This window comes from Rhinichthys klamathensis, unplaced genomic scaffold, assembly GCF_029890125.1.
Source record: "Rhinichthys klamathensis goyatoka isolate OS25496 unplaced genomic scaffold, OSU_Roscu_1.1 h1tg000029l_1, whole genome shotgun sequence".
Classification (NCBI taxonomy): domain Eukaryota; kingdom Metazoa; phylum Chordata; class Actinopteri; order Cypriniformes; family Leuciscidae; genus Rhinichthys; species Rhinichthys klamathensis.
The window spans coordinates 2,696,111-2,723,956 of NW_026606579.1; the positions used below are offsets into that span (position 1 = coordinate 2,696,111).

Consider the following 27,846-nt stretch of genomic DNA (forward strand, 5'->3'; position numbering starts at 1 on the left):
AGCGGGGAACAATTTCATGTGCACTTTCAGGTATCATAAGGGAAAAGTGGATTTTCTTTCATCTGATCCACATTTTACTCAAAGCTACTATCCACAGGAGCAGTGGATTGAGGGCAGATGTTTCTCTCAATAGCTCAAATCCCATCAGCATAATGATCAAGTGCAGCGCGGACTAAATATTTGATAGCCGGGCCCAGTGCGTATATGTGTGCGTTTGATGTTTGTTTGGTCCTATCACACTGGGGTTGTTTGAGGTCAGATAAAGGCTGTTCCTAATTCTACGGTGGGGGAAACACAACCCCAGATGCTCCTCATGATACGCCGTAAGATTGTTTGAAAATGCCCCGGTTCAGATAAACACCTCATGAATATGAGTTTAAAAAAAAATGCATGTCAAAACACAGCAACAAGTTCCTCGCTTCTGTCTCCTATCAAGAAAAACATGTTCTCTCTGCCCCGGGAACGGGTCCTCTCATCCGTGTTAAACAGTCGACTCCCCCCTGAGAGCTGGGGTGAAGACAGAAACAGAGCAAGTGTCCCACAGGCTAACAGCTCACACAACACCCTGCAGAGAGAACGACGCCAGCGACGACTCACATAGCTTTCTCTGATCAGTCAAGCATAATGCAATAAAGTGCATCTCGCTAACCGGTACTCTGCAGCGCTCCTGAGCTAAATGATACCGCTGGGTAGCACTTCTTTTCAGAACCTTGGATGGTTGTGGTTTGCTATTGGTCGATATCATGTGATTGACAGGTCGTCCCGCCCTCGCACCTGTAAACGCATCATCAGAGGCCCTGTCCCAAATGGCGCACTTCATGCGGACTTTCGGGCCCGTGGACTTAAATTGCGCGTGCTCGCCGAGTCCGTAGGCCGTCCCATTTAGCATTTTAACGCTCTGAAGTGTGCTCAGCAGCGCCCCCTTTGTACCCTTGAATAGATGCAGGCTCCACGCACTTTAACTACCCAGGAATCCTTGCGAAAGGCCAATCAGACAACGGATGGGAGGAGATTTTGCTCACGGACAATTGTTAACATGTCTGAGAAGAAAATATTTAAGTGTAATTATCATTACGGTTTTTATGACAAGTTTATACGATCATCGACCAGTGGTTGATGTCTCAAACATAGGCTAATAATAGCGAGCTGAATAATACGATCGCATTATGATTCATTCAATAAATAGAACAGAATGTCAGGGCTTTACTGAGTCATATGTAAACACAACAACAATAGGCAGCATATTTCCCCAAGCTCCTGTCAGACCGTCTCCCTGTTTCCGGCGTGCCGATCGAGTCTGTCCCAAAAATACCTCTCAATGCGCCCCCTCGCGGACTCGCGCTAAGGGCCCTATAGGTCTGCACTACATGACGTCACCTAAGTGTGGACTCTGAGGAAGTCCACAAGTCTGGAGTGTGCCATTTGGGACAGGGCCAGAGAAGAGAAGAGATGTCACTGCAAGAGGAAGGGAAAGTTATGCTGCACACAATTGCATCTCATTACATTCCACATGCAGCTGTTCACGTCCTCGTAATTATGCGTTTATATGCAATATCAACGCCAAAATAGAGCTGTCTCTAGAACTCGGAGATCTAATTCGCTGCTGGTTCCTTCAAGATTTTCCTATGGGGTTTTGTAATGAGTTTTTCAATTTATGTGTAAAAATAAAGCATGTGGTAAGCATAACTTTACTATACTCTAATGTTTTGTTCCAAAATGTAAATTACACAGACCCAAACGCACAGTTTCAAGCAATTATGTTCATTTTTGATGTTAACAGATAATAAGTAATAAGATAAGACAGCTTGGGGTGTGAGTGTGTGCAGATTACTTTGTAGAACAAAACATCAAAGTATAGTTCAGATGTCATACCTGCACCACTTTATGAATCTACAGTGGTCTGGGGTTGCATCGGTCACGTGGCAGAAGTCGGAGCTCTCGGAAAATTCAGAGTTTACCAGTTGTAATTAAGAGTTCTATGAGTATGTGAATGCTTTTTATAAGTCAGAATCTTTTACTGTAATTCTTATATGGCAGGAATGCATCTTTAGTTTGATTAAATATTACAAGGGCACATTAATAAAAAATAATAATTATGTGCACGGATAAATAATTAATAACAAATACTGCAATATTCCAAAAAATAATCAATTTCATGTTTACTTTAATATTGTAAATCCACCAGCAAAGTTTCCTTTATTTGAATTTTATAAGCTGAATCTCAGACAACTCACAAGCCCTGAAGCAACATCACTTTGGCTTCTTTTTGCGCTTGAATTGACAAAAACATACAACATATTGTCATTGTGTCGTTGAAAACATTCAGTTATGTCGTGAACATAAACAGTGTAGAAAGAAAGCAGCTGTGTGTCATTGGATTCGTGCATTATGTCTTAATAAAGTGACCGCTTACCAGCTGCTGTCTGTCTTTAATGTTAATCCAACAACAAAAAAGATGCTCTTGACTGAATAACTTTTGAAGCTTGTAAAATGATCTGTATTTAATAAAGACGTTATTTGTTATATAATTATTCTATTTCTGTACCTGAACACCTACAAACCTGGAGCCTGATTTATTTGTGCTATTGCTTGTACTTTGCTAATTGTGATCTTTAACTTATGTATAATTTTGCTGTAATAATAAGCTTATTTATTAGATTACAAAATAGCATGGGTCACAAAAACTTCCTACAAATAAACGAAAACAATAACTTATTTAGCATATATTTCTTTCTGCCTTTGAAGTAATTGCAACCCACAGCTTCTATATTAATAAAGAGATCTGCACAAACAGATGGGACTGATTCACACACGCAATCTCTCTCTCATTAATGCATTCAAATAAACAAATGTACTGGTACTGTGCTGCTAATAAACTGTTTCGCTACGATTCACAGTCTGCTCAGGATTTTGCAGTGATTTGTAATGGCACACACGCATTAGAAGTGGATTTATCAAGACCCCCTGTATGCTGGGAGACCACTAACATCTTCTAGTACCAACGAGCATGAAAACACTCCCGCCCGTCCGCGTCTAAACCAGCTCACTTGCAAGTGATTAGCGACTTCATTACCCATGAGCCACTCCGTCACTCTCTGTAGGCCTGTTTTCAGCAAGTGGTTTCCGCGTCGCCGGCAGTGATGGACAGGGAGTGACGTCAGACTCTTGTTAATGGGGTGGGCATTTGAGAGCAATTTCCCCTATCTGCGTAGGGTCACTGGGGAATCGCTTAATGGGAAATCGTTATGCAAATCCAATGTAATTAAAACAGGAACCACATGCCTCAGAACCTAGAGTCTGTGTGTATGTGTGTGTGTGTTTCGTGGGTGTTAATTTACATCATTAAGCAGGCAAATTAGCAGTAGCCAGAATGAGCAGCTGATTATTTTAGGTTCATGTCTGATAATGTGTTTGTGGGGGTAAAAAAGGGCCATAACAATTCCAGGACATTCAAGCTGAACATTATTTGTGAAAATTTGCTTGGCAGCGAAGGGGCCCTTATTTTGGAGTCACTTAAAAGGGAATTATTTCATGCATTGACGATAGTTTGGATGGGCTATTATGCTGTTGGTTAAGAAGCTGCACACAAAATTATCACAATGAGGGGGGCAATCCCACAGTGGGCCTGTATTGACATTATTACACAAACCAAGAGTAAGAAATCACTTTAATTCTCCGTAATAACATTTCCTAGAGCACAATATCATTTCTGCTGCAGATTCGTTCACTGCTGAGGTTTTCTCGGATCGTAAATGAATATAGAAACTCGGTGGCTTTTGCTGTCTTCCACGAAAATGCATATAACAGCTGATAAATTAAACAGATCTCAGCTTTGTGAATATTCCCATAGGAAAAAAACATCTCAAATTAGATCTCCTTGACAGCAATGAGATGGAGAGAAAATGGAGACCTTTTTCGTCCTCTGATTTTTCTGTTATTTAAGAGATCTCAGCAATGTTTCAGACTGTACTCATTTGCCAAGAGAAAGTCTGGAATCGAATGCCAAAGACTTTAATATGAACTCCATAATTTCCAAAGATCTGAGGTATGCTGTCTAGAATTCATTTACAACTCTATATTCTGACTGTATGTCAACAGTGGTCACATTTGTTGCAAATTTTAGCTCTTTTAAAATTTTGTATTAAGTTGCATAAACATGGCCATTATTTTAAGTGGCTGTCTTAAGAACTAGTATTACCAAGAGTTATAGGGTTAATCAGTCTTACTTTTTGGTATTAAATTAGTCCAAGCCTAGCAATTCTGTAGCAAACGCATAGCAAAGTCTACAATTAGGCCTATAACTTTCAAACTAATGTTTAAACTGTTCTAACATCTTGATCTAATTTGTTAACACAGTTCTTGCATTGCTTAAAACCACAATCTTTGCAGTTACAAGCTTAGGTCTTTAACCCGCGTTATCCTCGAGAGTTTAAAGGCCAGGGTCGTGTTATCAGAGATGACATTGAAGAGTGTGATAGCAATGAGTGAAAACCAGCCCTCCTAAAAATAAACGTGATCAGAGGCGCGTGCTGCGGTGCACATGTATTCAATACACCGCAGACAAGAGCGCATGAGCGATGCGTCATGGGACGGTTGTGTTCACTCCATCTTTCAGTGCCTGTCGACAGCTGCCGCTTTCATACTCCAGATTCCACTAAAGGTGTGTGTCCTTCCACCGTCCGAGCTTTGTCTCCCACGTCCCGGATTCGGAGGCTCTTAATATACGCAAAAGCGAAACCGACTCGGCACATAGGCCGTCGCTGAACCATAAAAACCTTTTTGAATGCATTATGGGGTCATGCATTTATCGATCTCAGGCTTTTAGACCAAAAGTTGCCCTCTCAACCTGCCTCAAACTTGCTACAGGAGATAAATGTTCTCGGCATGCCTCTTTCTCCCTGTTTTTATGACTTAAATGCTATGATCCATTTTCATGTTCTTCCCGGCAGTCTCGAGGTGATATTCACCTGTAATTAATGCCACGCTCGACTGAATAGGACTCTCATTGGAAATTCAGGCCTCCGAGCATTGGAGAATTATAGCGTCAGACGGCACCATAAAATGCTCAATTTAACAATTATGTGCATTTATATCTGCAGCACCTGACCATAGGACACCCAGAGTCTTTGTTGTCTTTACAGTGGCCGTGGGAATCTTAATCACCTGAATATATGAATTACAATAAATGGGAACTTGTCTTTTATAAAAACCTATAACATTTTCTGTGCTGGATCAACCACATGCATGTGACTCAGGGATAATGAGTGTTAATTGTGTGTTTGTGCAATTCCAGAACAATGGTGTGCCAAAAGGTGGCATTCATGGGAGGCGCTGTGGTGAGTTATTTTGGTTGGCCATTCACATGTGAGAGGTGAGGCATGAATCAATCATTGAAAACCACACTACGCCGTCTCCCTCGTACATCGCTCCTCTGTTCACGCTCCTAGACTCCTCTTCAAAGGTAAGAGCCTTGTTTCAATGCTTTTTTATCATGTCTAACAGTCTGCCATAGAAATCAAAGGTCCACTTCAGAGGTCTTTTAAGTTAGAGAGCAAAGAGTGGTTGAAGAGTCTTTTGATTTGAGCAAATGGAAGGGTTCACTTTCTTTGCTTGAGTTTTTTTTTATTTTTGCATGTTTTTCAGCATGATTAATGACACTAGGGCATGCAGTCTAGTAGTGTGGGATATTGTGAGGTGAATGACAGGGTGTCTGGAACATGACTGAAATGACATTCTGGATAGACTTAGTTGGTTGTAACTGTATATCGTTTGATAGTTACAGTTGATGTTGTCAGTATATTGGATACAGGCCTGTGTATCATCCCATGTTGTTTTACAACATCAAACTTTAGACCATCATAAACTAATTTTAAATGGGGTCTTTATAAAAATTCATAGGAACATATTTTGACTGATTTTTAGTTTAGTTTTGACATGCAAAATGTAGTTTTAGGGGGTGTTCACACATGATACATTTAGTCCTGGTTTGCTTAGCTTTCACACTGTCATTTTTAACACTGAACCTAATGATACAAAACAACAACAAAAGTGATTTTCCTGTATGTTGTAATTTGTGACACAACTTGTCAAACATCCAAAACAATGCTAAATGCGCTCGCTGTATGTGCGTACATATGATGGTAGCTGAGAACTCGTGAAGAGCTTCTAAAATGTGTAAAGGAGTCAAAACAGGGGCAGAAATCCCTCCGTCACACACACAAACAAAGATCTACTGCGAGGAGATGCGGTTCTGACGCTTGTACTGAACTGTAATGGGCAAAGTCGCGACTATGAGGAAAAAACAGATGTGCTTGAGCCAGGGGCGTAGAATTTAGTAGGGACGCTAGGGACGTGTCCCTACCAATATCCAGTGACAATTATATATCCCTAGCAATAATTTCGATCAAAACTTAAAATATATTTATAAATTGATGTCCCCGTCCCCACCAATTTCAAAATCAAACCTACGCCACTGGCTTGAGCATTCTGTCCTTTTTAGGGTTGAATCTTGAGACATCATGTCCTGTTTTGGTTCGTTTACATGTCTTTGGTCCGTGTTTCGTTCATATTTCAGTCGAACAGCACCAGAGTTCATTTGAAAGCGGACTGAGCTTGTTTGGTGCGCACCAGGGTTCGGATGGCAGCATTCCTCAAGAATGTCAAACATGAAGGTCATTGACTCGATTGCCTCTTACCAAAGTCATGGCAGTTATGTCAAGGACATTAACATTAGCAGGACCAAAGCCAAAACAGAGTAGATGCCAACAGGCTGTTGAGCGTTTGTCATTTACAACCAATATGTGACATTATTCCCCTCAGGTTATATCAGTTTTCTCTTTAATACACACTAAACTGTTGCTGGATCCCTCTTGTGAGTGTGTGAAGTTGCATCAGATTTATTTTCACTAAATGACAGTTTTCAGACACTGTGTCATCAATATCTCCCGTCACAGCGTTGAATTCACACTCAAGAGTGTTTTGTCTGCGCTTCCTATCCACACGCATCCCGCCTCTAAATTTCATCCCTCAACACCATTTTCCCAGAGGAACCCCATTAACCCCTGCTCAGAGCCATCCTGCCCGCTGCGCTGCGTACAATGAGACGGTCAAGGTCACTGTTTTCTCCAAGGGGCCAAAATGTCAGGACCCCGATCTCTTTGAACCACAAGCTGTAATGAATGTATCTTTGAAGATGCTGAGAAAATCGCTGATGTGCACAGAGAGATGGTTTGTTATATTGGTGGAGTAAAGGTCACTGTTCTTCCGTGTTTGTGTCACAGTGATGACCGGTGTTAAGCCGAAACCCAATGTCCGGTAACTGTCTGCATATTGGAATTGCTTTGGTGGATCTGTAGCTTTTGATGTCAAAGGACAGCGGGCTTGATTTAATGCATTTAAACATGCTTTTTTTAGGAGCAACCCTTGACTCTGGCGTCACTCATAATCCGTGACAGTTGTTTGGCATTTGACTAGTGATGCCTGACGTGTTTAGATATGAATGGTGAAGTGCTGGATAGTGACCACAATTATTTTGGCTCTCTTTCAGGTCACATAGTGTATTTCAGACATGTCTGAGGGGTAAGTGTTATTTTTATTAGGCTATTGACCCTGTCAATGTCATACTCATCCAAAACTGCTTATTTACACCAGGTAATGGACTGTAAGTTCATATTTTCTTTGCAAGCAGCCAAAACATTTTTCTGTAAAATATACAAATCTAGTTGCTCTTTAATAAAAAAAATTTATAACGCTATATAATAATTGTGTTTTTGTTTTTTTGTTTTTTTACATGCAATGATATCTTCACAGACCGGTAAGTGAATTACCACCAGATTTGTTATGGGGGTTTTAAGTAGGGGTGTAACGATACCCTCATGTCACGATTCGATACATATCACGATACTGAACTCACGATACGATATTGTTGCGATACTGCAAGACATATGTTAAAAGGTTAACAAAAAATGTACTGTTGATTAAAATGCTAACTTTGATATTACATTGTGGGTTTAAATGAATAGGCTTGGACTCTGTGCTTTTAACCCAAGGACAATGGTGAGACCAGAATAAAAATATTCATAATTCTGAAGCTGAAAATACAGAATTATTTTAGACGAATTTTTTCACTGACTAGATATATTTCAAATAATGTTGGACACTTTTTACTGGTCAGGTAACATAAGATATTTGGTATTATTATTCAACATTATATATTGTAGTTTAATGTAGTACTGACACTAAAACTCTGAAAACGTGAATTTGATACATGATACATTCCATGATACATATTGTCACTATCCACGATACGTATTGTTGCATTTTTGTATTGCGATATATTGTGGCACGATATATTGTTACACCCCTGGTTTTAAGTCTCGTTTTGTTCCCGATTGTTTCTCTTTTAATAGTTTCAATGATGATTAACAGTTGAAAGTAGCTGTGCACGGGGTGGTGTCTCTATATATTAAAGTCCAGTGAATGTTGGAATCAATGATCCTAATCCAGCTCTAAATGGTTTAGTCGCTCAGTGATTCTGTAAGGACACTGAACAGCATGTTAAAAACTAATCTGCACTGTAGGTTTGCTCTGGTCTGCTTCAAACTATACGGTACCACTGAGCCCTCAGTTTGGCAGTTCAGACAGTAATCAGGTCAGACAGTTAATTCATGCACCACAGTGTGTGTAGATTAGACCCACTCACAGGATTGTCTTAACAGGACCGCAGACTATAAAGAGCTCGGCTTAACTCTTCTTGTTCTTGCAGAAAAAGGCCAAATCCAAATACTCTGCAACACGCAGACTTCTGCTAAAGGTGGGTCAGAAACAAAGCTGAACATTTCAAGTATGATGACACATACACACACACACACAGAGAGAGACGTTGGGTTTCCATGTTTTATGGGGACATTCCATAGACATAATGATTTTTATACTGTATGTGTATGTGTGTAAAAGCAGCAATGTAAAGCTTACAATTTTGTAAATACACAATAATTCTTCAGTAAATCTGTTTAAATCATTATTTTTACAGTCATTTTTGGGATTATGATATTTCATACACAATTATATTTGTGTAATTAATTATGTGTATAGTTTATTTATTTTATTATGTGTGTGTGTGTGTGTGTGTGTGTGTGTGTGTGTGTGTGTGTGTGTGTGTGTGTGTGTGTGTGTGTGTGTGTGTGTGTGTGTGTGTGTGTGTGTGTGTGTGTGTGTGTGTGTGTGTGTGTGTGTATATGTACGGTATGTATACAGTATATATGTTTGTGTGTGTGTGTGTGTGTGTTTTATTTTATTATATGTGTGTAGTGTATACACTCACCTACAGGATTATTAGGAACACCATACTAATACTGTGTTTGACCCCCTTTCGCCTTCAGAACTGCCTTAATTCTACATGGCATTGATTCAACAAGGTGCTGAAAGCATTCTTTAGAAATGTTGGCCCATATTGATAGGATAGCATCTTGCAGTTGATGGAGATTTGTGGGATGCACATCCAGGGCACAAAGCTCCCGTTCCACCACATCCCAAAGATGCTCTATTGGGTTGAGATCTGGTGACTGTGGGGGCCATTTTAGTACAGTGAACTCATTGTCATGTTCAAGAAACCAATTTGAAATGATTCGAGCTTTGTGACATGGTGCATTATCCTGCTGGAAGTAGCCATCAGAGGATGGGTAAATGGTGGCCATAAAGGGGTGGACATGGTCAGAAACAATGCTCAGGTAGGCCGTGGCATTTAAACGATGCCCAATTGGCACTAAGGGGCCTAAAGTGTGCCAAGAAAAACATCCCCCACACCATTACACCACCACCACCAGCCTGCACAGTGGTAACAAGGCATGATGGATCCATGTTCTCATTCTGTTCACGCCAAATTCTGACTCTACCATCTGAATGTCTCAACAGAAATCGAGACTCATCAGACCAGGCAACATTTTTCCAGTCTTCAACTGTCCAATTTTGGTGAGCTCTTGCAAATTGTAGCCTCTTTTTCCTATTTGTAGTGGAGATGAGTGGTACCCGGTGGGGTCTTCTGCTGTTGTAGGCCATCCGCCTCAAGGTTGTGCGTGTTGTGGCTTCACAAATGCTTTGCTGCATACCTCGGTTGTAACGAGTGGTTATTTCAGTCAAAGTTGCTCTTCTATCAGCTTGAATCAGTCGGCCCATTCTCCTCTGACCTCTAGGATCAACAAGGCATTTTCGCCCACAGGACTGCCGCATACTGGATGTTTTTCCCTTTTCACACCATTCTTTGTAAACCCTAGAAATGGTTGTGCGTGAAAATCCCAGTAACTGAGCAGATTGTGAAATACTCAGACTGGCCCGTCTGGCACCAACAACCATGCCACGCTCAAAATTGCTTAAATCACCTTTCTTTCCCATTCTGACATTCAGTTTGGAGTTCAGGAGATTGTCTTGACCAGGACCACACCCCTAAATGCATTGAAGCAACTGCCATGTGATTAGTTCATTAGATAATTGCATTAATGAGAAATTGAACAGGTGTTCCTAATAATCCTTTAGGTGAGTGTATAACTGTATATATGGAAGGGAATGGGGACAGTTTTTTTGAAAATTTAAAAAACAATGTAAGGCTTTTATAAAAGCACATTCATTCTTCTATAAAGCTCTTTAAATCATAATTATACATATAATAATAATCATTATAATTATTATAATTATAATGCAGTCAGTTTATAATATTTCATTGTTATATAAATGAAGATCTTATCTTATGTTAAAATCATGTTAACACACACATTATTCACATACTGTTGAAACAGTATTTAAATGTTTATGGATTAGCCCAATTAAATTGTATTATAAATGCTGTACTATAACCCGGATTTTGGCATTTTTAAGTACTGCGTGCGTGCGTGCGTGCGTGCGTGCGTGTGCGTGTGCGTGTGCGTGTGTGTGTGTGTGTGTGTGCGCGTGCGTACGTCCTGCACTATCTACTATACTCAGCTGGGCAGTTGTGCCTTAAATTCTGCACTGTTTTTATGTGTGTTTTTGTGCCATCACCTGATTTGCATTAGTGCACTAGGTGCTAAAATAACACTGAGAGCATGTGCAAATGAACAGCACTATAAGTGGACACAAATTAAGAATTATGTATTTTGTACTCACACCTTTTCCTCGCTTGACCCTCAGAGCAAACTGCTGAGAAAGGCAGAAAGTTTGCTGGTGAAAGAAAAAGAGCAGAAAGATTTGGAGAGAGAAAACACCCTGAGGGAGAGAGCGCCGCCCCTCAACCTCTCCGGCCTGTCTATCCAAGAACTGCAGGTGCAAAACTTTACTATGTCAGATATTTACATTGAGAGCTTTTACTGCGGCCCGATTACTGTATCCCGAATATCTCTCAACATATCATAAGCATGGTGTTCATGGTGTTTACATTAGCCATTTGAGTTTATGTACCATCATCTGTCTTTGCAGGAGCTTTGTAGAGATTTGCACCACAAGATTGACGTTGTGGATGAAGTGCGATATGACCTTAATATAAAAGTTGCCAGAAATGATGCAGAGGTATGTGAATGGAGAATGTGCATATGTATGGGATCGGTATGATTTATGGCTGTATTAATATGATCAAAAATACAGTAAAAACAGTAATATTGTGATTATTACAGTAATATTGTATGATTAAAAAAAAACAGTTTAAATATATTTTTAAATGTAATTTATTCCAGTGACCCAAAGCTAAATTTTCAGCATGTTTACTCCAGTCTTCAGTGTCACATGATCCATTATGTAACATTTACTACAGTTGACCGAGTGGATCATCAGGTAGTCCGAGCTGGTGTGAGTGAGTGGAGACGGGGACTAATTTGCATATTCATTGTATACTAAATGAAGCAAGGGTGTAAAGTTACATTCAAGCTATATTAAAGCATGAGGAATTTATTTTTTCACAGGAAAAAACGTTTAACTATGTCGTTTTGATTATCAAGAGATACAATTATTGACTGCAAAGAGACTTTGGACCCCCGGTGTATTAGAAAAACTAAAATATGTTGTGAAATATTTAAGTTATATTTCGCTGATACAACCACTTTACAGCATACCTGTCAACACTCCCGTTTTTCCCGGGTTTCTCCCGGTTTTTAGCCCTATCTCCCGGACCCCTCCCGATTTGTTATTTCTCCCGGGAAACTCCCGTAATTTGCATGGCCCAAACTCCTTTATGAATAATCGGACCAATATGTTTGTCTAATGTTGACCAGTTGCCAGATCTTGTGTTAAATGCATTATATTCACACAATTAGGGGTGTAACGGTACATGTAATCGTATTGAACCGTTTCGGTAGGAGGCTTCCGGTTCGGTACGCATTAACCAAACAATTCCTTGGACCATTTTTCCTGCCGACAAAATCCGCGCTGGCGCGACGGCGAAACCACCACAACGTTGCGCAACATCGAATGGCAAACGTAATGAAAGCGGAACGAAACTGCGCTACTCATTATTATTGTGCTTCACGGACCGTTTATCAGTTCGGACCAGCAGCATCTGTGCAGCGCGAGCCGATCTTGATCAAGCGACACTGTCACTACACAGCGTTAAAGGGGTCATATAATGCCATTTTTGTACAAGCTAATATGATTCTTTAGGGTCTAAATTAAAAGTTTGTAATATACTTTAATTAAAAATTCTCATTAGTATTGTAAGAAAACACTTATTTTACCTGGTCAAAAACAGCTCTGTTTTCAGCACGCCGTTTCAGTGCATATAACTTTAAATGATCATGAGCTGCGCTCACTCCGCCCCTCTGTTCTGTGCATACACCGTTTGTAACACAATAACACAATAACCATAACGCGTTGTTCAGTATAAACGTGGAATTATGAATTATATTGAGAACGTCATACATAGAAAACATGCCGTAATGTACCCTGACTGAGTGTAAACCTTAGACGCATTCATTGTGAAGCGTGCAGCTAGCGATTTGCAAAGATTAATATAGTAATATAAAGTTTAATAAAACGTTTCACTCACTTCCGTTCTTCTGGAGGTTCAGCAGGAACACGAATATCTGGTACCGATCCTTTTTAGCAAAGCTTCTTAGCAAATCCAGCTTTATACTGACCCTCGTTTATAAAGCAGTCTGGTGTGTGAAATGATTCGCGCAAACATGAAAGCATTGACGTTGCTCGTGGGGAATATTCCCTTCGAAAACAAACTCAGCCACTGCGTCTTCAGCGGTTCGGATTCAGGAACATTAAAATGACTGTGTTCGCTATTGCACCCAAGAACAGAACACCACAATCGCTTAGACGCCATTCTACTCATAGACAGTGCTCCAGCATATCAACAATGACCGCGCCGCGCAGACTATGATTGACAGCTACCTCATGTGCGAGGGCGGGTCTGTGTTGAAACGCTCCCGTCAATCAACAATCGTGAGAGGGGCGTCCGTTTTATTGACGTCACAAAAACGAACGGCTCGATTTGAGGCAGGGGAAAACATATAAGGAGATTAAAACAAAACCACTGGATGGATTTTTATCATTATATGATGTTTGTGTACAGGCACTGCCAACACACATTTCAGTACAATCAACTTGTAAAAGTGCATGTACCATTATATGACCCCTTTAAGAGATCCAGTGAAGAAAACATTTGAATTCGCCTCTGAAGTAATAACATCGCTGCGAGATCTAGTGAGAAGCATTCACATTTCTCCGTTATTAACCGTAGATCTCTATTAGATCAAACAGCGCTGATGTGGAAACCAGGAGAAACATTGGACCGTGAATGATCTAGTTATAGGCTTTAAGTCCACAGATCAGCAACATTCACCATGGATTCAATATAGTAACACTATAACTGTAACCATGGAAGTTTGGCTGGAATAGTGAAATGCTTTCAAGTACTTCACACATCTTTTCCCAGCACTTCAAAACTCAAATATTATCTAAATATTATATATATAAATATAGGCCTATATTTAAATGTTATTTTTTATGTGATGACCAAAACATTATTTGTCCATCCTTCAAAGATTACCCCCATTTATAAACCTGAATGTTTCAAGATGTAGGAAAAAATATTTTTTCTTTTAATATAGGAAATTTCTCTGGCATTTCTTTCTTTTTGATGTATCGAAAATGTGCTGAACCGTTACACCCCTACACACAATCCACACATCATATACAATTTCAACCCGTTTGTCATCTCAACCTGGCAACCTATACCCCAGTTGCCCAGTCGCAACTGAAAACCAAATGTTGACAGCTATGCTTTACAGATTTATTAACCCTTGTGTTATGTTGCGAGTCAATTTGACCCGTTTCGATTTTCATGTTGTTGGAAATACTGGTTAACCTTTGTTTTTTTTCTTGATATTTTGTGACTTTTTCTCATTTATCATGATGAACATGCATGCAAAGTTTCAACATGCTGATGTGTTTTGACATATACAAACAAAATTACTGTTACGTTTGTGATGTTCGCGGGTCAATTTGACCCTCATAGACAGCCATTCAAAAGCAACTGTACAGACACAAAATAAAAACATTTATTTTCTGTGTCAGGGCACTTCAACTCCAGTTCTAACGTGCAAGTGCATCTAAAAGTGCTCGAACCCTAACCAAACACACTTGAAAAAGCTAAAATTACAGTGTTCAGAATTATTTGCAAATTACTGATGAAAATCTTTGTCAGACACAGATAGTAAAATAAGCTCTCATTTCAATATTCAAAATATCTAAAATACCTAGCTTTTAACCAAAACTTTTATGTAGGATTTTCAAAGGCAGCTTCACAGAGCCAAAAAATAAATAAAAAACATTTATTTGATGTATGTTTTTGTTATGTTTGGTTTCTCACTTCCCAGTGAGTGAATAATGAAACTAGGAAATAGGTCTTAGGAAACTATAAGTTAACTTAGGAAAATGAAAAATTTTCATCATACAGCAAATTTTTTTTGTTCAGTTACGATGTTCAAAGCATAAAATGTAAAAAAAAAATATATATATATACAGTATATATCCAAAACAAATCAGTATACTGTTAATTTTCCAATTTTGTCAAAACAAAACTGTTTTAAAAAATGTTTTAAAAACATTTTCATAAATCATATTTTCAGATATAATGTTTTTGTAATGTTTGACAAATGTTGATATTAAAAGTTTACAGTTTGTATCTAAATCTTTGTTGTTTTTCATAGTGTGATTTTTGAGGAATTGTATTGAATCCAATTTGGGTCAATTTGACCCGGTCCATAAGGGGAGTGCACAGAAATCGAACCGAACACAAGGGAAAACCCTGATGTATTTGTTTGTTACCAGATTCTCTCATTAACCCAGAAGATCTATGAACTGAAGGGAAAAATGAAGCGGCCGAACCTAAAAAGGGTGAAGAAGTCGGCAGACGCCATGCTGGGAGCGCTGACAGACTCCAGAGCCACGAAATCTGACTTCAAAGCAAACCTCAAAACAGTTAAAAAGGAAGAAGAAAAGGTAACACTCCAGCTCAGTGTTATACTTCATCATTCGCTCAGATGTGCTGTGTCTAAAGAGACGGGTTATTTTAGAAATCAAGTCATTTCTTTAAAAGCCTAGTGGTGATGAAATGTTGGCATTTCAACCGCCCCGTCTGTCTGTCTGTCTGTCTCACTGAAGCATTTTCTCTCCATCAGAAGGAGGAGGTCACGGACTGGAGGAAAAACGTGGAGGCCATGTCAGGCATGGAGGGCAGAAAGAAGCTTTTCAACGCCGGACAGTAGCCGAAAAGAGGTCGCAAAGGATAAAGGGGCATCTTGATGCAAAGCTCATGTTGTTTGTTTGAATTTTAATCACCCTGAACATTATTTTATGGTAAATTATTCATTTATTTTGTCAGCCAGCTGTGGCTTGCACGCGATATTAAATTGTGATTTACTGCGATTAAAACGTGTGAGCACAGCCCGTAGAGAGGGATTCGATAATAGAACAACCTCATATTCATATCATATCATATCAACTGTGTAAATATTTGCTTCGTATTTAGTGTTGATTGAAACCAATAAGGCTACTGTTTACCCTCGGGTGAAGAGCATGATTATTTTATGACCTGTTTGTAGTTTACAAACAGAAAATTGTTTAATTTTCAATAAAAGCTTATTGAGTGAATTAGGAAGTTGGAGTCCTTCATTAAAAGATCAAACATTTGATTAAAACACGCTTTAATGTCAATGGCACAGGTACTGCATGTTAAATACCCAAGCTAGAAGCAGTTTTAGCTGTTGACCTACAGATGGCGCTCTGCAATTATATTACAGTAAACTGAACTGACATTCTGTCAACACCAGGGGGAGACAAAGGCACACAAACCTCACAGCAGGCCTCAACTGAAGCCTTAAATAAACCATGTGATCGTCACAACTAGAATATCAGTGAAAGACAAAGGAGAACAATTGGTTTACATCTGGAATAGGACATTTTGTCTGTGGACAGGTTTAGTATTGTTTAGAAAAGGAAGTACAGGGAGGTCAAGGGAAGAAATTTGGGAGGCACTGTATCCTCTATTACCAGACAGATGGCAAACTGGCAGATATGTCATCAGTCATCAAGACCTGAGTCAGCACAACCACTTCAGCACAGCAAAAAGCTGTAGGTCAAAACAGACTGTTTAAATCACCAGAAGAACATAAACCTGTCAATTCAGCTCAACTAAACCAGTGAATCAATAGATTTTGGGATAAATGTTTTTTGTAGGCTAAATGTGGATATGAACAGTTGACATGATATAACTGTAGCTATACTTTACCTAAAACTAATTTATTAACTAATTAGTCATAACACTTTACAACAAGGTTCCATTTCTTAAAGGTAGAGTAGGCAACTTCGGAGTGACTAACAAACGCAAGTTAGCTTTGAAAGCATAAGATCCCACCCTCCCTTCAGGGCGTCTCAAAGCCACACCTCCTTTAAAACACATGAATACGTACAGCAAAGTTTGCAAAGCACCACGAGATCGAGACAGCATTAAATTACCTCATGTCTCAAAGCACATAACGTTACAATAATAATAAACATAAACAACTTAGAGCTCTGACTTGTACCACCTGACTGCTGCAGATTCATTTCGGCATTGACTGTGTTGTCATTAAAAAGCATAATTCCGGGTCTGAGGACATGAATGGCTCCAGGATGTAGAACGTCACGGGTTGGGATATCTTAATTAAGGTAATTATGACATGGCGTGAATTCGGACCGAATGCAATGATTGGACAAACATTTTTTGGTCCTGAGACTTCCACAGAAGATATAAGGCCTACATTTTTTTAATATTTAGACCACTTCTATTATTGATTAATATCAGGATGTGAAGAGAGTTTCAACCACTATATATCAAAAGTGTTGCCTTCCCTATCCTTAACATTAGTTCACTACATTAGTTAACATGAACAAACGATTAAAAAAGAATTTATTCATCTTGATTAATGTTAATTTCAACATTTACTAATAAGCTACATTATCAAAATTAAAAGATGTATTTTATTAATTAATGTTAACAAAGATTAATAAATACTGTTGCAAATGTATTGCTCATTGTTAGTTAATGCATTTATAATATTAAAGCTGCAGTCCGTAACTTTTTTGGGTTAAAAATTATCCAAAATACATTTTTGAGCAAGTACATAACCAGCCAGTGTTCAAAACTATCTGCTTGCCTTAGCTCGATTCAAAACGGTACACTTGTAATAATGTTTTTAACTTCAGTGGTACTGGTGGATTTCCGCGGGAGATTCGAGCATGTCTTTGAGTCATTACGTCACATCTGTACACATAAAGAAGGAGTCTCGGCTAGTAGGCTATATTGCGTGTGAAGATGCTGGAGGTGGAGATTTATAGCCTTTTCTCACAGCACTTGATATAATTAAACTTATCAATTTGATGGCGGATCCAGAAAGGTTCAAACGACAATCGCCAGTGACAACTGGAGATTCACCCTTTGTAAAATGCAAAAAACTTTGCTTTAAAAGGCTACAGAAAAAGAGAGCGTGCAACCGGGCCCGTGCGAAAACAAGGATAAATATCGGAAGGGCTTTTAAGGGGGTTCAAAGCGGACGCAGAGACGGCTTTTGTTCTGCTGGACAGGTAAGACATAGGCGATCCTTAGATTTAATCAACGCGATTTACTGCAATGCTTTTTTCCCCATAGTTGGTCAAAACAAAAGTGGATGTTACTTACTTGTTCATTTTCCTGTGAAAATTCTTGTATTGGTCATACTTCCAAAAAGTAGAATCTGTGATTCTGAATGACAGTATCCACACCGGCGCGGTGACAGACAGCTGCACATTCTCCTCAAAACATTGGATTCATCCGCGCTGTGCCGTGTCGAGGGTGTCGAGGCTCAACTCACGTAAAGTTGATAATTCCGCTAATAACTGCAATTGGAGATTTCAAACAGAGATGGCGACAAAGAGGAAAAACTGCAGACTGCAGCTAATGGGACATTATTATAAAGTAAAACTTAAAGGTGCTCTATGTAACCTTTAGTGGCCTCTAGTGGTGATGTTTCAGATTGCAACCAAATTTTACAAGAGCGCTCGTGCTCGAACTCATAGACAATACCGTCTATTACGCAAATATCTCGGCGAATACTAGACGGATTCGGCGAGCACCGAGCTCGTTGGGACCATCTAGTCGAGCTGAAAAGAACCATATAAATTCCATAGTTTTTGGTGGTGTTTTCGCGGAGATATTAGCAGAAAACCATCGGGCGCGCTGCAAAATTGCGGACGCCGGTGACGTCACGATCTCAGAAGAAAATCGCTCGTATCTCTGGAACGCAAAGACCCAGAGAGCTCAAATTCAGGGGAGGAGGTCCCAGGGGAACCCTTGCCCAAACGCTAGAGTGGCGGGCCTCGGGGATGCCCCCTACCGGATCGCCGTTCGCTGGGACCCCCGATTTCGAAAGGCTTTAACTCGGGGAGCCGGGCGAGTTGGACCTCGGGGGTGGGCTCGTTCGAAAGGCCCGTCCAGCACTACGAACGATTAGAGTCTTGGGAATATTGATCAAAGATTGACTGAGATATAAGCCGAAAAACGTGTGCCTTTAACCGGACGTAACTCCCTGACCGTCTACAATAGACTGTATATAAGGAGAGAGGCTCGGGAGCGCGCATGCACGTCACATCCGTTGGATTTCGCGGTAAATCCGACCCGGAGACTTCACATAGAAATAGGAATACTGGCCTTCAGAGGTAATAGCAAAACTCGACAAGTGGATCATTTTAATGTGTGATTACAACCCCTTCACACACAGGCAATAAAAAAAGGATTCATTTTAGTAGAAAAGTTACATTGAGCACCTTTAATTATATAGTTATTATACATGCAGATATAATGACCTCAGATTAACTGACATGGAAAATTTCGAAGTTTTGAAAAAAAAAAATTAAAAGGGTATACTCTCTTATAAATTCATTCAAATTTTTACTTAATTTATGTATTTAAAAGTATGTGCATAATACACATGTTGTGTAGCAAGTACTGCAAGTTTTCTATTTGTCCAAAGAGAAAATGCCATCCAAATGCTTTTTCAAGTGGATCAAAGTTATTTTGAAACCTTTGTGCATAATCTTAAAGTATGCAGTATCTTTTTTACTATCCTATTAATGCAGGTTTCTCATTTTTATGATTAGCAGATGGATTTGGTTTAGATTGGATACAGATGCCGTCTCTTTGGCAATGTTAGACACACGTTGTTCTTCCTCCCTTAAAAATGACTTCCAAAGGTTCATTGTATCCTGCCGCACTTATTAATGCCAGGAAGGTTTAGGATCAATGAGAGAAGTTGAGATCGAGGAGAATTATCAGATTGTTCTGTAACGTCTTCAGTTCACTGAATGTACTCAAGTGGATAACAGAGATGCTTCATATGCTTCTTGTATCTTAAAATCAACAGGTGACACCTTGTACTGTTCATTAATTACAGACGAAATTGTAATTATACTGTAGTCCATTTGAATCTGTGAGTGCTAGCTTGGTTGCAGTTTAAATCCTCGGCACCCATCATAAGGCCATTGGAGAAGGCCACAGATTGGCGCCCTGGGGTTCACTTACAATTTTCTGTGATGTTAAACTCTCAAAGCTTCAGATGGCCTGCAAAAGAAGTTAATGTACTCCCATAGAGAGAGACAATCTTGAGATATTCCCTCTCTTAAGAGCACAGAGCAAGTTAAGGCAAGCGGCTAATATTTTCAGGAACTATTTAATCTGAGGTTATCTAAGGCCATTCCCAGATGTTATAAACCAAAGCACATTATAAAAGTAAACATCTGAGATCCTCAGGCAAATAGTGCAGGCAAAGCCCTCAGATCAAAAGACCAAAAAGTCTGGCGACTTCTCCTGTTTAACCAAATTACAGGCAAAACGATCGACATTTGACTGCTCTCGGTTTCCAATTCGTGGGAAAATACTAGGAGATATTTTACTCGCACTTAAAGGTTGAGCACTTCTGTTTCACCAGAGTCACATGTAGAACAGATAAATCCTTGTTTTCCTTCAATGGTGTTTACTTGATTTATTTTCCAGAGATCAAGAATTCAATCTTCAGCCATTCTTTTTAATGTTGCCTAGACACACACACACACACACACACACACCGACATCGACCTCAGGTCTAATACTCTGGCCTGGTTCTCACACAATACAGTGTGTATCACACAATACACAATATATCTCAGAGACTTGAAAAAGCAAAATCCACACCTCAGGGCTCTAATGCAGTTCTCGATTTATTTATTGTGGGTATCAATAATAAATATCATCAACATGTGTGTGTGTGTGTAGGCTATAGCCTATATAGCCGAATATATATAAAGTTTAAGTTATACAAAAGTGACAAATAAATGTATAACTCCAATGTATATTCTTGGAGTGTTCTTCTTGTTGCTATAACCGATTGTTTTGTACAATTGAAATGGACTATTTTTCTTCGCGGAAGCGTTAAGATAAGATTCAGGTAAACAATTTCAACTCAAATCAATATGTCATGATGACCACGTATGTATTTATTTGGTGAGTAGCCCTATTCATTTAATAAGCGGGATAATGAACAGTAACCAAAATAAACCTGTTCAGGGCGACGCCACTATTGTTTGGTCGAAGGCACGAAGGTTGCAGTCAAATTGCTGTTTTCCAATTAAAGCTGCAGTCATAATAAATAATGAAGCAGGTTTACTTTGAGTAAGAAAACTCTATTTATATAATTTTGAATTGACATGAAATAATGATTTGATAAGAATACTACAATGCAATAGTGTTCGTTTACTCTTATAATGAAGGTTATTATGTTAGCAGAGATGAGTTTGGGACTGCGACTGTACTACATGACTCGTGAAGGCGGAGGTCTGAATAAAGGAGTGAATAAAGGGAGGAGCTTCAGAAACTCAGAGAGAGTCCTGTTACTGAACGCTGGAGATTTGGGAGTGAAGGAGCAGCTCAAGTCATTTTCTCTTAGCAGGTTTCTTCGCACATCTAAAGGAAGCACACTTCTTTCGACTCACAGCGCAGGTGAGTTTTACCATCACTGCCAGATGTTTGGATGCGAGTTTACAAACTTTAGGCGCTTTTCACAAACTCTTCCTGCTTTTTTGATAAAACATTAACCATTTAGCGTCAGTCTCAATGAAGTCTTTTGTTGAAAAACTTGGCTTATACTGCATGCATTTATATAGTTTGTTGGATATAATATATTATTTTGTATTTTAAGAAAGTTCTAGAAGTTTTAAGTGATGTGGTGCAGTTTGGAATACGAATGCACAAATATTTGTGCATTGGTAACTTATGTGCGTTATAATAGAATGTGTTATTTGAGTGTTGGGGATGCTACAATTTTTATTTAAGTCTCTTTAGCCTACATTCGGTATTTCTTTTCCCCTTGGCTCCCACACCCCCCACCCTTTTGCCAAACCCTTTAGAAAAAGGCCTTGGTTGATTGACATCTGGCTAAACTATCTAAATAAGGCTGGGAAATGGAAATGGCATTTTGATACTCTGTTGACCTGATGAAATGGGTTTAAGTATGCTTTAATCATACTAAAAATGAACCTCCTGAGACCCAGAAAAAAAGTTTTTTTTTGAATGTAGTATTTTTTCCCCATGTCATTACATTGTTTAGAGCAGAAGAAACAAATGGGAAAAACATTTTAGAAAAATGATGTATTGATGGACACCATGACTCCGTTGTTTAAAAACAATGGGATTTTTTTTTTAATTCACCAATACGTTTAAGTTTCAGGATTTTTTTTTAACCAAACTTTGAGTAAAGATGATTCTCAACTATGTTATGAAAGATATAATGGAATTAATTAAAATACAATTTTACTGCAATATGCGTGTAAACATAGCCATAAATGCCATTCCCATTCAATACAATATATCTATCGCATCTAATTTGCATATTAATGTGTTCTTGTGCAACATGTAATGAAAAAAGAAGTGTAATAATGTGAGTAATAATTTTTCAACATTTTCATAATAATATCTAATATTTCATAGGAAAATTGATACTTTCTTTCCCTAATCCCTATTCACTTGTGTCTCCCAAAATGCCCGATAAACGTGATTTAAGTGAATATGTATGAAATCAATGCCCTGTCTTGTAACAGAAAGTCATATTTTGTTTAGAAACCCCAAATCATTTTCCTGAGATGTTGATTTATGACAAACAATGTGAAAATGAGCCAGATTTAAAAGACAATTACAAAATATTACCATATTTCCATAAAAGTGCTGAATTTGATCACTAAAATAATGTCAGCCATTTTTAAAGACCAAGGAGAAGTTGTTGTCATAGTGAAACCTGTGATGTGAATGGTGTCAGGGGAATTCACTAAAATATAATGTTCACCACAGTTAGACAAAAGTCTATTATAATAATAATAATGAAATAATGGGACCCCCATTATTGCATTGAACTCTTTTGGGCTTTTTTATATATATTTTTGGGGGATTTTGTGTAAGTAGAGGACCATTCCTAGGCTCCTTTTGCATCCTGTCTACATACAGTACAGTAAGGAGGGCACCACTGTCCCAAGATTAGGTTCAGGGATGCTGTAACGCATTAAGATTCTCAGTGGTATTGTACAAAGTGGATTTGGAGTTTTCTCTGCCTGCCCGAGTCTCCACACTCTCTTCTCAAAATATTTGTGGCGTGGAATCACCGGTCATGAACATTCTTATATTGTTTAATTCATGTCTATTGTGGGATTTGGGATGGAGCTGAGGCGGTGGGGGGTTTAGAGTGGATGCTTTGGGAAATTTCTCTGCTGGGAACCATTGAGTGCTTGCTGAGCTAAAGCGATGCATTTATGAAGCATCTTGATTGTTGCTGTTTGCGTTTTGGCAGCGCAACCATAAATCCCGACCTACAAAGAATGCAAGCTCTGTACTTATTGCAAACTATTAAATTAATTTTATGGCCCCGTTTACTAACGCAACCGCACAGGCCAGGCTTCGATGTCTACTGTATGGCAGCTGCATATTTGGCTGATTCAGGCTATAATGTGCATGCAGCTTATTGCAGAATCTGTCCGATTGTTACTTGTGACCTCGTTTTATTGCTCTGACCTTTAATAGTACGAGTTAGAGCCTGAGGAAAGAGCTGAACGCAGAACAATCGAGTGATGTGCTGTCAGAGTAGCAGCACGGACAGTGAGGCGGGCCAGTAATTGGCCATGAAATGGAATCTGATAACACTGTGGTGTTTGGAAAATATATGGGGAATGCCCTTGCCTTAAAAGGAACAGATTGAATATGGTGACATATGATTGGAATAGCCTCTGGAATGCTGTTTCTCCACATTTTGCACTTTTTCTCTCTTTTGGCTCCCTCTTTGTTGGGTTATGGTAACAGGCTGCCTGTAGGGGGTTTAGACGGGTCCGTCTTAAAACAGACATGTCCAGAGTCACTCATGTTAAAAAAAGCTCTTCTAAGTCACAATGACCTGGGAGAACCAATTTTCTCCCTTGTCATAAGCACTTTCTACTGCCAAAAGGATGACTCTGTAATCCAAAGAGACAGATGGAATTTTTATGTTAAAGCCCCCAGCACATGTTCATCTACCTTCATTTTTGAGTGCCATGCCCATTGCTCACATCTCAACATCAATACAACAATTGATGCATAGAACCAAGTCCCTGCCCTGGGGCGGATCAACTGGCGGGGATTGACAGTTTGCCCACCCTGTCAGATCCAGGGAAATATATATATTTTTTTATTAATACAATTTTCTAACATTATTTGTTTTGTCATGCATTCGAACTCTATCCTAATATTAATACGAATATGCTAATTAGTCTCATCAGTTACGTCACGCCAGTACTAATGTTATGTTCTTATCCGGATTATGATTCTATCCGGATTCCAAATAGGAACGCCCTTTTTATGTTATTACAAAAATGGCTAAGCCGCTATCTATGACACATTTAAGAAAGAAACATGTCTAGACAAAGGTGACAAGATGCCGTAACAACTTTTGTCTTTTGAAAGAGAACTAACAGATCATTAGAATTATGACGATATTATCAGCATCTTAAATTCAAAACAGCCGACTTTTTTAGAACAGACATCAGCCATACAAGGTAAGCTATGGGTAGGTTTTTAGTGCTATGGTTATGCAATATTTACATTTAATATTTGTGGGCAAGGGGTTTTCTGAAATGTACATAAGCCACATGTACTGTATTAGCAATGGCAGGTTTGTTGATACAGGACTCAGTATGATTTCTCTTCGTGATATAGTTGTTATTAGGACTCGGGTTGCATCTCTCTCTCCTGCTTTGTTTTTGTTTTCATTTTTTCACGTGGCAGCCGCTCACACTTGATCGCACTGTGCAATTAGAGCCGGCGCTTTAGTGCTTAAAAGTGAAGTATGTCGTTTCTGCGACACTAGTGGCACATAACGGAATTTCAAAAAATGAAGTAACTTTGCAAACGACCCTTCCGCCTGAAACTCAAACATCACAAACACACCTCGTACTGGGGCTTGAGAAGGCATGTCACAACAGGGGGAAGGAGATAAAAGGTCCAACATATGAGGAATACTTTTAGCTGTGTTGCTATTAGGGGTGGAACGGTACACAGAAGTTACGGTTCGGTTCATACCTCGGTTCAGACGTCACGGTTCGGTATGATTTCGGTACAATGGAGTGAAAAGCAAAACAAAAATGCAGAAGGCATTTTTATAAATGTCTTAAGCCTTGTATTTTTTAAATAATTTTTATTAATAAGGGCATAGAACCAGTTTATTTGTAGTGCACTGACAATAGTTTTATATAATTAGTTTATTAATTAAATTATTAAAAAGATGAAAAGACCTTGAGATATGTTTGGTAATTGTACCTGAATGAATTTAAAATTAATTTGCTATTTCAGATCAATATATTTGTTTTCCTTCATTTTAGTTAACCCTAACTTTATTCTCATCTGAATTATAAATAGTTGATTTCCGTATAAAATAATACTACCATTCAAAACTTTTGTCAGTTGTAGGTTACAGTTCGACAAGAGTTTAGAGTCTGACAAAAGCACAATGTAGTTTTTTATTGCGAGTGTACACAAAAATAAGTAACAATTTGCAGTTTTAATGATGTCCTGTATAAAAAAAATTACGGAGTATGTTTTTATGTTTCCACTGTTCGATCGCGCAGGAGAGATCATTCTCTCTCTCGCACGCGCGCGCGCGCACACACACACACACACACACACACTGTTCGATCGCGCGATTCGCGCCCGCGCCTCTCTTTCTCTCGCACACGCGCGCGCGCGCGCACACACACACACACACACACATACTGTTAATCGCGCCTCTCTCTCTCTCTCTCTCTCTCTCTCTCTCTCTCTCTCTCTCTCTCTCTCTCTCTCTCTCTCTCTCTCTCTCTCTCTCTCTCTCTCTCTCTCTCTCTCTCTCTCTCTCTCTCTCTCTCTCTCTCTCTCTCTCTCTCTCTCTCTCTCTCGCACACACACACACTCCAGCATTGCAATCTTGATCGCAGCCTGTTCATTGCTGCGTTCACAGTCACACCAAAAGCGAATAAAGCGAAATTTATCGCTATTTAAGAGGGGTTTTTTTGTACCGTGTATTCTCCGTGCAAATTCGTGCACCGAACCGTGACGCCCTTACCGTTTCGGTTCGATACGAATACATACCGTTCCACCCCTAGTTGCTATGTGTCATGAGTAAGCAATTAAGTAGGCAACACTCTGCCTAGAGCTAACGTGAGCGTCTCGCTTTTAGTAAATCCATCCAACATATTGGCATCGGGAGCATTTTTTGACATGACGCACCACAACTATTTGAGGCTGTTCATTCTGTACATGAAATGAAACTTTAGAAATTGGAACATTTGTCTTTTTAACAGAGTCAGTGCATGATGATGTTGTATTGAAGCGTTTATTGATGCATGTTGCAATGCAATACCCCATCAGTTCATGACCTGTTTAATTTTTATCTTACATACTTGACAGTTGTCTCAGCACATTGTAAAAAGTTATCAAGGGATACAGTAGGGGAAAAAAATGTAAACGTTGCACTTTGATTCTGGGATCTTACTTTTGCCTATAGAACACTGAGGTTTGAGATAAAGTGCCGGTTAGGTACATCAAGCAACTGTTGGCATACATAATATAAAAAATATTGTGTTTTCTTGTTGAATTATGGTGTTGTTCCTTTTTGCTTTGGATGATTTCAGGATGAAGTGTCAGAGCTATTTAATTCTCCCTGGTCGTTGTTTTAATTCATTAAGCTTTTTTTACATTAGGTGTCAACTCCTAATGAGCACAATATGAAATGAGTATGAAATGAAATGAGTAATTGTATATCACAGTAACAGTATCACAATATAGGCATTGTTAGTTATTTTCCTGGAAAGATCTTTAATACCAATTTAAATGGCGATCTTTTTTCTTTACTTGCTTACATATTTATTGATTTATAACATAATGACGTAAGATTATTCATGACAAATTATTAAGTTTAGCATTACTTCAGAAACAGCTGCTTTACATTGTATATAACACTATATTAAAATACTAAAGACTAATAACAGTAATGCAGTATAAATATGGCTGGATTAGCTGGATTTGAACTGTTGTAAAATTAGCACATAAGTTGAAATCTATGTTAATATGGCAGGTTGTGATGTTCTTTGGTACATGTAAATTACCTACAGTTACTAGAGTGTCTTCACCAGACATAAGCGACATCAAAACTAATTCACTTACTATAATCAATGGAGCTGGCACCCGTCTGTAACAGCATGCAGAGTATAGATTTTAGTTATAGATCAGAGTCAGACTGCACATATAAAAAGTAGAGCTGACACATTTCTGCTGTCACATGGTAAACAGTCGCATACTACCCTATTTGGGCATTTGAACCCTCTAGATTAATGTCTTTCTGCTTCTTATCTGGTTTAGTCTACATTCACGGACTTGTTTTATCAAGAGCACTACATTTGCCAAAGCTCTATTTGGATCCTTCAAATGCATCCAAACATGTAATTTTATTGACTTGAGCTGACAATTTAATTTGCAAGTTTGCATTATAGAGGTTCTCCTTAAATGTGCAAAACAATTTTCCAGATATGAAACTCCCATCGCTGTACTAAAATCACGTTTGGTTATCCACAAAAAGATTTAGGCACATAACCATGCAACATGCATTCTCTTTCTGTTTGTATTACACATTCAGTAAAGCATTGTGTAAAGCAGAGCTAAAATCATGTTTATTTTAGATGACTCTTGTAAAATGTTCAATTAACTTTTTGTTAGTGTGATTGACGTGCGGCAGAAACCTCAGGAGATGCAGCTCTCTAACCCTTCCCCCTTCATATGTTCAGCTA

At 38.9% G+C, this 27,846-nt stretch overlaps 3 protein-coding genes across 6 annotated transcripts in view; all 3 read left to right on the forward strand.

The window, feature by feature from the left end:
* tnnt2e (troponin T2e, cardiac) overlaps window positions 1-27,846 on the forward strand; it is a 147,634-nt gene that overhangs the window by 58,352 nt on the left and 61,436 nt on the right. The gene's annotated exons all lie outside the window — the stretch shown is intronic.
* Window positions 7,553-16,119, forward strand: tnni4a (troponin I4a). Its single transcript, XM_056245280.1, is given in 6 exon segments — window positions 7,553-7,582; window positions 8,765-8,812; window positions 11,161-11,292; window positions 11,446-11,535; window positions 15,298-15,468; window positions 15,648-16,119. Coding segments are annotated over 6 exon segments (543 nt in total). The 5' UTR covers window positions 7,553-7,567; the 3' UTR covers window positions 15,735-16,119.
* Window positions 21,363-27,846, forward strand: part of cald1a (caldesmon 1a) — a 54,923-nt gene continuing 48,439 nt past the window's right edge. For all 4 annotated transcript variants that reach the window (XR_008806638.1, XM_056245269.1, XM_056245271.1 and 1 more), the window contains exon 1: window positions 21,363-21,514. The gene's annotated coding sequence lies outside the window, so the exon portion shown is untranslated. The remainder of the gene's footprint in view (window positions 21,515-27,846) is intronic.